General features: G+C 45.3%; 1 protein-coding gene across 1 annotated transcript in view; it reads left to right on the top strand.

Moving 5' to 3' along the window:
* LOC134949816 (transforming growth factor beta activator LRRC32-like) overlaps positions 1–6284 on the top strand; it is a 31584-nt gene extending 25300 nt beyond the window's left edge. Inside the window, exon 4 of the mRNA XM_063938537.1 lies at positions 6267–6284. Coding sequence (XP_063794607.1) covers positions 6267–6284 — 18 coding nt within the window. The remainder of the gene's footprint in view (positions 1–6266) is intronic.
* The last annotated feature ends 5243 nt before the right edge of the window (positions 6285–11527 follow it).

The following is an 11527-nucleotide window of genomic DNA, read 5'->3' on the forward strand; positions in this document are numbered from 1 at the left end:
CAACATGTAAAAGATACAACTGTGAACAATGCTGTTATCAACCTGTGTGGAAAACAGCTGGAAGAAGTATGATCATTTTGGTACCTAGGAAGCTTAATATGTGAGGACAACCGCCTTGAGGCAGAAATTGCTACACATATTGGCAAAACTGCTGCTGCTTTTAGAAAACTCAATCAGAGAGAATGGAAGTCTGACTTTCTCCAGCTGCAGATGAAGGGCCTAATTCAGACCTGATCGCAGCAGCAAATTTGTTCTCTAATGGGCAAAACCATGTAGGATCTGATGTCAGAATATCCAGTGAGCAAGACTCCATCTTGATACAAAATGCAGTGGCGCACCCAGGGGGGGTTTCCGAGCACCCAGAAACCCCCTCCACCAAAAAAAAAAATGTTTTTTTTTCTTTTCTTTTTTTTCTGCATGAGTATTATTAATGGCTGTCTAGCATCCTCTGAAGCCTGCTGTCTTCCTGGTGGCACTTGTAAGTGCTTAATAAAATTTTACTTTCTTTTAATTATAGTACATATATATCCATGTGCATACATATATACACATGTATATACGTACATATAAACACACACAGAAACGTGGTATATATACATGTGTATATATATGTGTACTGTATATGTGTATATATATATATATATATATATATATATATATGGCATGTAGGACCGGCACTCACCTCTCACAGGATACTTGCTCCGGTGCCCTCTGAAAATAATCAATATTCCAAATACATCGCACAAGCAGCGGCACTCAGAGGCTTTCACAGGTGAAAAAAACGTGAAGATTTAATCCATATTACAATATGTTCAGGCCAACGTTTCGGGGCACACACGCCCCTTTGTCAAGGTGAACCAAAAGTTGGTTCACCTTGACAAAGGGGCGTGTGTGCCCCGAAACGTTGGCCTGAACATATTGTAATATGGATTAAATCTTCACATTTTTTTCACCTGTGAAAGCCTCTGAGTGCCGCTGCTTGTGCGATGTATTTGGAATAAATATATATATATATATATATATATATATATATATATACTAGGGGGCACCAGCCAAAATTTTGCCTAGGGCATCATATTGGTTAGGGCCGGCTCTGTGTAGGGGGTCTGGAGGCACAACGTGTGGGGAGGGGTGGAGTGCCGCATGTGGTGGAGGGGAAGGTGCGGAGGTGTGGTGCATTGAGGAGGGGCCTGGAGGCGCTGCGGGTACTGTACCTGCCAAAAAGTTAGTTGGAGGGCATGCAGTAACAGGGCCAGGACAGGAGTAACAGGGTCAGAACAGGGGTGACGGGGCCAGGACAGGGGTGACTGTGTCAGAACAGGGGTGACGGGGCCAGGGCAGGGGTGACGGGGCCAGGACAGGGGTGACGGGGCAAGGACAGGGGTGACGGGGCCAGGACAGGGGCGACGGGGCTAGGACAGAAATGACAGGGAAAGGATAGGGGTGACAGGGCCAGGGTAGGGGCGGCAGGACCAGGACAGGGGTGACAGGGCCAGCATAAGGGTGAAAGGGCCAGGATAAGGGTGACAGGGCAAGGCCAGGGGTGACAGGGACATGACAGAACACAGGGCACGGGAGAGATTGGTATTAGGGACAAAACACAGTGATGACAGACAGATGTGTCTTACCGGAGTCACTGCTGCTGGCTGCTGCTGTTCCACTCCAACCTGTTGGGATCTGCTGCTGGTGGAGACTTGGCATGGCTGACTCTCTCAGGCTGGAGTCCTGCTTCCTCTGCCCGTCAGCATCCCCCCCCCCCCCCCCCTCTCAGTCACACACCGCGGACCTCGCGCAGCTGCCGGGCACTGTAGTAAGGGGAGACTGGGAGTGACTGGTTAGCCCCCAGGAGACGCTGTGACTGGAGGGAGGAGGGGGTCATAGCATGCACGCGGCGCGGACCTCGCGGCTGCTGGGCACTGTGGTAAGCAGTGGCAAACGCAGGATTTGCATGGGGGGGGTTCCAGAACTGGGTGGAGCCAATCACGGGGGAGGGGACTAAGGTGACCCAGTATATGCTGGGTCCGTAAAACTAGTGTGTCTGTATGTATATATATATATATATATATATATACACACACATATATATATATATATATATATATATATATATACCGTGTATATATATATATATATATATATATATATATACGTCCACAATTGGGGCAGCACTCCCATTAAAAAATACGTCTGCTCCGGTGCCCTCCTAGAAGCCCACAATATACTTCCCGGTATGGCGGCACTCAGATATCAATCACGTCTCAAGGCAGAAGTTACAACGTTTCGGAGAATTTTATTCACACTCCGTCATCAGGTAAGACAAACATACAATAAACATACCTTAAATAAAATCCCCACCACGAGTGACGCTAGGCGCGCGGCTTCGGAGGACGGGCGCCCGCTGATGACGTCCGTGCTCGTCTCGATCACACTAAGGCCTCCATGTGACCCAGCGTGTACTGTCAGAGGACGGGCGCTCGTTAATGACGTCCGCTCTGGTCCTAGCAACACCATAGCAACCACTATAAACAAAAAAACGGAAAATACATTACATTTAAAAACAAAGGAACATAACGGAACCTGTGTCAAAGACACTTAGCAAAACACTCCCATGAATACAGTTGGTCTGAAAACATCTAAATAGCAGCAAAATACATCCTAGAACAAATCCCTTAATAAATAGAGAATCAAGTTGTAATCCACTGGAGTACATACAAACTCCACAAATATGCAAAAAACATATTTAACAATCTACAAAAAACAGTGTAGACCAGGAGTTTCATTTAAGCCTCTGGGTGAAAGTGTTCCTAGCTCATGGATCCACCGCGCTTCCTTCTGTAAGAGGAGTAGAGATCGATCCCCACCTCTAAGCTTAGCCGGTTCATGGTCTATGATAATATACTTAAGTGATGCCAAACTGTGGCCAGCACTTAAAAAGTGACGTGCCACAGGTTGGTCACTGTTACCAGAACTAAGTGCATTGCGAATTGCCAATTTATGATTGGCCATGCGCTCTCTAAGAGTGCGATCAGTCTTTCCTATGTAATTTTTACCACAAGGACATACAATCATATATATTATAAATTTTGTGGTGCATGTAAGTGGAGGGGGGTTTCTGGGTGCTCGGAAACCCCCCCTGGGTGCGCCACTGGTAAGGGGAGACTGGGAGTGACTGGTTAGCTCCCAGGAGACGCTGCAGCTGGAGGGAGGAGGGGGTCGGAGCCTGCAAGCAGCTCGGACTTCTGCAGCGCTACCCGCTGGCTAAAGTGTGTGAAGGAGCTGGGCGCACCTCACTGCGGGCGGCAGCGCTGCAGCTAGCGGTGGGGTTGCCGGGTCTGGAGATAACAGAGGCAGTACGGAAACTGCACAGCGGCAGGTGCCCCACAAAACTGCAGCTAAGAAGCGTGGAGTGTGCTAGAAAGTGACGCTCCTCCGCGCCAGAGAGACCCTGCTGAGTATGCTGATGTGGGGAGTCAAGCACACAGTGAGCCGGTGCCCGTCTGTCTGTACGGCATACCCCCTCACACACCCCCATACCTCCCAACTGTCCCGGGGTTCCGGCAGCAATGCCGGTTTAAGGGAGGGGGGGGGGGGGCAGGGGGTACGTACCGTGGGCCCCACAGTTTTAGGGGGCCCCCCGGCTGGAGTAGCTCTGTCCCAGCTCAGAAGCTCCTCCGTCCTGCCAGCAACAGCGGCAGCATTGTGCTACAGTCAGCACACGCTGCTGCGTGTTGGCAGGTCTGTGGTGTTGCAGGGAGGCAGCAGTCTCCCTGCTTTCTTCTTGCAAAAAATGTAAATAAAAATATACTAATGAATTAGTATATTCTTTCCGGGCGCTTTAACAGGGCTGTTTTCCTAGAGCAACTGTTTGATTAAGGTGATAGTCAGTCACCACATGAGGCAAAATAAAACAATATATAAACAGCGCTACCAGGTGCTAATTCATATAAATATGTAAATTTTATTAAAAGATATTCAATATCCTAAACACATATAATTAAAATCTAAAAAATCAGATGAATAAGACAAGCCTCATATGCCAGTAGTATGACCAAATAGACTTTCCATGGACTCTTTATACAGGCCAAGTGTGTTTAGGATATTGATATTGACCAGCCCCTGCTCTGTGGGGCTGGTCTCTTCCAAGTGCTGCTGGGATTTCTAAGTGAGAGTTGGAAACAGTAAAAAGGAGCTGGAAGCTGAGTGAAAAGGAGGAGCAGTGAGCTGGAACAACTGCAACTGCTAAGTGGAGTATAGGTGCCACAGGAGAGAGTACTACGGCTGCATAAAAGAGAAGGACCAAGAACCGTACAAAGATAGATAAGTATAAGCCAGCTTAATTATTGTATAAGTGATATTGCTTGTCTTCTATTTTTTATTTTTGCTGCTTTTTCTTTGAGTGTAACAGGGAGTTAGACCTTGCAAACAATATGGGAGGGGCTGTGATTGAGGACCTCACTCAGTGCATGTCGTGCAAGATGTATGCACACCTGGAGCTACCGGCCCAGTGTGAATACATCTGCACGAGGTGTGTGCGAACGGTTGCCCTGGAAGCCCAGGTAACTGATCTAGAGCAAACCGTTACGCGACTGAGGGAGATTCACAATCTCGAGCGTAGTTTAGACAGAACGGTGGAGGAGTTGCGGGAGGGGTCACTGGTAGAAGAGGATGATGATCAGGTAGCCAGTTGGGTCACAGTTAGAAGGAAGAAAAAGAGGGGGAGGCACGACATCTCCGAACTATCAAACCCGAACAAATTTGCCCGATTGGACGAGGAATCGGAGGATGATAGCGAAGAAATGACGGTGCCGGAGGAGACTGCTCCCTCTAGCATCCAGAGGTGCGGTCCCTCTGGCGCGGTTGGGATAAAAGATAGAGAGGTACCTAGTCAAATGGTGGTGGTAGGGGATTCTATCATCAGGAAGGCAGATAGGGCAATCTGCTACCGGGACCGTGATCGCCGTACAGTCTGTTGTCTCCCGGGTGCTCAGGTACGGCACATCGCGGACCGGGTAGATAGATTGTTGGGAGGGGCTGGCAAAGACCCGGCGGTCTTGGTGCACGTTGGCACCAATGACAAAGTTAGCGGAAGGTGGGATGTCCTTAAGAAAGACTATAGGGACTTAGGAAAGAAACTGAAGGCAAGGACATCTAAGGTAATATTCTCTGAATTATTACCAGTGCCACGCGCTAGTCCAGGGAGGCAGAGGGAGATTAGGGAGGTAAATGTGTGGCTTAGGGATTGGTGCAGGAAAGAGGGGTTTGTGTTCCTGGAACACTGGGCGGACTTCTCAGTCAGGCGCCATCTCTTTTGTCGTGACGGATTGCACCTGACTGAGGAGGGGGCAGCGGTGCTGGGGGGAAGGATGGTTAGAAGGTTGGAGGAGATTTTAAACTAGGAGCCTGGGGGGAGGGTTTAGCTAGTAACTACGGGTCATGCAGTGAGAATAGTGGGGACTGCAGTAGTAAACGAAATGGGGGAGAAGTTGGGGGGAGGGTAAGAGCAGGCTGTAAGGTTACTAACATGGGTACTAAAAGGGATTTTACCAAAGCACTAACCAATGACGATTACAGGTCATCCTTGCCACATAAGGTGAAAGATGTCCCTAACGCAAGGGAAAATACTTATCTTAGTTGTATGTATGTAAACGCCAGAAGCATTACTGGTAAAAAGGGTGAACTAGAAATACTTGCAGCAAGCAAACAGTATGATATTATAGGCATTACTGAAACTTGGTGGGATGAATCTCATGATTGGACAGTCAATCTAGAGGGCTATACACTGTTTAGGAGAGACAGACTAAATAAAAAGGGTGGAGGGGTGTGTCTGTACGTAAAGCCGTTTTTAAAACCTAATATATGGGAAGATCGTCAGGAGGGGACTGTAGACACTGTTGAGACATTATGGGTAGAAATTGCATGCGGGGAAAAAGGAACAAAAAAGTTAGTATTGGGTGTATGCTATAGGCCGCCTGGTATCAACGCATCTGATGATGAATTGTTACTAAAGCAAATTGAAAAAGCAGCAGGAGTAGGAGACATAGTAGTGATGGGAGATTTTAACTATCCAGATGTAACCCTTAATAGCTCCCACTTTATGCAATACAAAGGTTACTATTCCCAGATGACGTAGTGCCTCCACCCAAGCAATCTATAGACCAACCCAGGCTTGCTTGGGAAAGCGGTTGCCAGTAGTGTTGTAGTTACTGTTTAGAGTGTGGGTTGGGTGATGTGTTTAATTTACCTTGTTCTCTTCTTTTGTCTTTCAGATCCCTAGGTCCAGCTGACGGCGGCCACTTGTCCACATCCACGGTAAGTATTTATGGACCTGAATTTATACTTTCCTATACGTGGTTGGTCTCAGAATTAACACACCATTAACTTATGTCCCTATTAGGGTATGCATATTCATATTGTGTTAACTCACTACACACAGAATAAAGATATACTATACTACAATATTTTCATTTAAATATCTATATTGTAACAGTGTGTTCAATACAACAATCTTATAACTACTGTATTGCATATATATATTAAACATACATATACCATAACCTTATTTGTCTTTCTGCAGTCTCTTTCTTCACTCGGTGGTTTTCGTTGGTGCACTGTTGGGGCCCAATTTACGTTGGTTAAAATGGCATTAGTCGTCACTTAATGATGAATGCAGTACGATAATTGTACTCAAATAATCAATGTCATTAAATATATACCCCCTATGTTTTACCGTTGCTTTGGTAGTCAGGTGTGGTATGATAATATTCCACTGATCGTGGACTATCGGTAGCCTATTGCGGTTCAAAAGCGTCTCGATATTTAAAGGGAGAATACCTTTACTGACGTCACTGAAATCCAGTACCTATGTACCCTATTTATATCCTTCTTATCACTATAAATTTGGAGGTTTCCACTGTCACTATTCCAGTCGGTTTATCTGACTTGAGGATCCTTGTCAAGTTATAAGATACTGGTCCACATGAAGTAGGAACGGGAATCCATCAATGGGAATTCATCAGGAGATAACTGATTCCCTTGCGATTTATACAGGGTACAGCTATTATATTTCTCCCCCAACTATCTACTTCATCTAATCCTGGGGAAGTCACAGTTTATCATTCCACTTATGTGATCATACAGTCTATTGTCCTCACACAGGATATGTAATTATTATACTTGAACGACCAAACCATATATGCAATGGGGTAGTGTATCACGAAATATTATCCTGCCCTGTGCATAAGATAATCAGGATTGCCCGATGTGAGAAAAAGTCTATGCACCTTTGTTATACCTTTAGTAAAGGGCTTTTCCACTCCTTCAATTCCGTTTTCACAGGTAAGGCAGTTATTCTCTTACCCTTTCTATATGCTTATAATGGCATTTAGTATATTATACTGTGAACATAGGGGAAGGTTGGATTCAGATACTAACAAGTCAGTTACTTTCTTCTACCTGCTACAACATCATCCTCTTACGGGGAGAGTATTATTCCTTTCAATAATATACAGTCAATGTTATAAGTCCTGTTCATATATCCATTACAGCAGAATGAACAGCTTCCTTGCTAGAATTGGATATAAATTCCCTTCACTGTAATGCTATTACATATGTAACATCCCACATAGGGGGTGCCCTTTAGGTGCTGCAGTTTATTCAGGTCCATACCTCTCATACTATTGTATGGCAGAAACCACCTCCTCCCCTCCCTTATACAGTCACTCACAGTTGTGTCACCACTGCCCTGATCGGGTTGGTGGAATGCGGATTAGCCGAGCCCCTGGGGGTGGGTTCTGGAGAGAGCTTTTTGGGCTGCCCGAGTGAACTTCTCTTCAGCGCCGCTTTCCCTGATGCAGCTCCTCCGTTACCTGGGGCCTCTGCTACCGGAGATCAGATCACTCCACACCGCTTACCGGGGTTTGCCGCTGGTAATTCTCGTCACTCCATCTGGGCGCCCAGTCACTATACTCCTTGGCCGCCACTTGCCGTCACTCGGGTACAGCGCGTCTCCCTTTCCTCAGCGATGCCTCTCTCTCAGCCCTTCGTCGCACACCTTCCCGCGTCTCTCTCTTTGCCTCGGTGGACTCACGGGTGGGCTCCGACGCCGGACTACACCGCGCCTTCGGTACTTTTCCTCAGCCGCACTCAGATCTCCTCAGAGTCTCTCTGTCCTCGTGGCTCTCTCTCCAGCTCGAGCTTCCCTCTCCAACGGCTCATCATCCTGGCACCCACTACCCGGCACGAGGGCTTCTAGAAAAGTCTCACTAGCCCTTCTCGTGCCAAAGTGTCCTGGTATTAATTCTAATAGTCTACATTACACTGTATTTACCAACCACCATCCACCCTCCTTTATAAACAATTCAGGGATACAATATACATCTTAAATATATTTCATGTATTTACACATTAATTAAATAATTAATATATATTTATTATAATTTTCAGAGAATTTATACTCTAAAACATCTCATTATAAACAAATAGTTTAAGGGGCTACATTCTCCCCCTGGTGAATACACTTAAATACAATTAAATATGGTGATTTAAGTGGAGGTCACCACCTACATGCACATTCTATGGTTCTATCTAAGTATAACCAGTTACATTCCATCCAAAATACGGCCATGACATCACCATGCTAGGGTGCAATACCAAGGGAATTTCATTAGGGGTTCCTAACTGGTCATAGGTAAGTATTCTAGGAGCCCTCCTAACTCGTTGAGGCCTAGGCGACCAATGGGGTTGTTCAGAAATAACTCCCTCACCATTATCAACCATATGAATGGGTTCCGGAACTTCAATTAGTTCACCTCTGAATTCATTTCCATTACCATCAGTGCTTCCCACATTCTCCTGTTCTTCCCCGTGGTAGGAAAGGGGTATTTTTACTTGTCCCCCAGGAAATGACTCCAATCCATGGGTTCCTGATTCCCACGGCTCACTATCCCAATAATAATATCCTGCATTAGAGTCATCCTCAATCTCTTCATCTTCCTGTCTCTGGTCCAGAAGGTTAATTTCCTGAGTACCAATACTTTTAGCTTCGGTATCTTCCCTAGGACACGATACATTATTTTCCCACCTAATGTCCTGTGCAATAGGGAGTAAATGTTTTCTATGGTAAGTTACCATACTTCCCTGTCCATTTGCTGGTGCAAGTTGGTATACCGGAATGTTAGGGAGCTGTCTCACTACTGTATACGGAGTAGGTTTCCATTTATACTGTAACTTTTGCTTTCGAGGTACCCCCAGGGCTCTAATCAGCACTAGATCTCCAGGCTCTAGGAGGTGTTCCTTAACATGCCTATCAACATATTCTTTGTTTCTGTCACCCATTTTCCGAGCAGCCTCTGCAGCTATTTGATAGGCTTCTTGCAAGTGTTGACGAAGTTGTCTAACATATTGGCTGTGAGATATCTTTGAACCAGAATTATTATAAGTTCCTAAACAAATATCTATGGGTAGTCTGGCCTCGCGACCGAACATGAGGTAATATGGGGTGTATCCCGTAGTGTCGTTCCGAGTGCAATTATATGCATGAACTAAAGGAGCAATATATTTCCGCCAGTTGGACTTTCTTTTAGAATCTAATGTACCTAACATGTTTAATAACGTTCTGTTAAATCGCTCAGGCTGCGGGTCTCCTTGTGGATGATAAGGGGTAGTTCGGGATTTAGTTATACCACAGCAATGACACAGTTCTCTAATTACTTTACTCTCAAATTCTCGACCTTGATCGGAATGAATTCTTGCTGGCAATCCATAATGTATGAAGAATTTCTCCCACAAAGTTCTTGCAACAGTTATTGCAGTCTGGTTCACAGTTAGGTAGGCTTGGGCATACCTCGTGAAATGGTCAGTTACCACAAGAATATGACAGTCTGATCTTCCAGGGCCATCTAAAGTGAGAAAATCAATGCATACTAACTCCAAAGGTCCCGTGCTATTGATGTTAACTAATGGAACGGCAGATACAGGTAACGTTTTTCGGAGAATACAATTTCCGCATGTTCTACAGAAGCGTTCAATATCCTGATTCATATGAGCCCAAAAAAAACGATCGGACACCAACCCCTGGGTTTTCTCATAGCCAAGGTGACCGTGGTGATCATGCAATGCTTCTAGCACCATCTGTTTATACTTGGTTGGTAATACTATCTGCATTTTAGTACCTCCTTCTTTCTTAATTACTTTTCGATATAATACCCCATTCATAAGGGTTAACTTCCTGTACTGTCGCATTAACACTTGTGCCTTCCTTGGTAATTGAGAGCGATGTAAATGATAGGTATGATCTTCGAGACTCCGTACAATAGGAAGAATACTAGGGTCATTTCGTTGTTCTTGCGCCAATTGATCGGATGTTATTAATCCTAACCCCTGCAGTTCATCCCTTCCTAATCTACAATAGGAAGGAGGAATAGCTATTTCAGAAGCTCCTATAGTATATACAGCAGCCACTTCTTGATGTCTGGTGACATTAATATTTCGACACAGTCCTTTCACTACCCCAGCGGGTACTTCAATCCAATCAGATTCACATCCTGGAGCTTCTGGGTGCGGCATCCTAGATAGAGCATCCGCATCTTGGTTATTAATACCTGGCTTATATTTGATAATGAAGTCATAGTTGGTAAGGGCTGCCAGCCATCGATGTCCAGTGGCATCCAGTTTAGCTGATGTCTGTACATAGGTTAATGGATTGTTATCCGTCTGTATAATGAATTTAGCTCCGTAAAGATAGTCGTGAAACTTTTCGCTAACCACCCATTTTAAGGCGAGAAATTCCAATTTGTGGACCGGATAATTTCTCTCACTACTGGAAATTCCTCTACTAACATAGGCAATAGGTCTCAACAGTTGCTCTTGTCTTTGGTACAACACCCCGCCAAGTCCGTCTAATGAGGCATCAATATGCACTTCGTAAGGCAAATCAGGTATAGCATATGCCAACACAGGAGATTTAGTGAGGCGATCTTTCAGGGTAACAAAGGCTTCCTCACACTGGTCAGTCCACCTATTTCCAAACAATTCTCTGGGCTTATGGTAAGACATATCTACCTCTGATTTCTTTCTTCGGTCTTTATTGACAGGCGGATACCCTCTTGTTAAATCAGTCAATGGTTTAGCGATTTTAGAATAGTGCTCTACGAACTTCCGGTAGTATCCACAGAAACCCAGAAAAGACCTCAGTTCCTTAAGGTTGGTGGGTCGGGGCCATTTCTTCACTGTGGCTACTTTATCAGGATCAGTAGATACCCCTTGCCGACTCACCACATGTCCCAAGTATTTGACTGAAGATCTACACAATTTACATTTTTCGGCTGAAAGTTTTAACCCTCGAGCTCGTAGACGATCTAACACCTTCAGTAATCGTTCATTGTGTTCATCTAGATCTTTTCCGAACACGATGATATCGTCTAGATACACTAATACTTCCCGGTAACACATGTCGCCTACAGTTTGTTCCATGGTTCGTTGGAAAGTAGCAGGTGCTCCCTTGATTCCTTGGGGCATCTTTAAGAACTCA

The sequence above is a fragment of the Pseudophryne corroboree genome, chromosome 8, assembly GCF_028390025.1.
Source record: "Pseudophryne corroboree isolate aPseCor3 chromosome 8, aPseCor3.hap2, whole genome shotgun sequence".
In the NCBI taxonomy this organism is placed as follows: Eukaryota; Metazoa; Chordata; class Amphibia; order Anura; family Myobatrachidae; genus Pseudophryne; species Pseudophryne corroboree.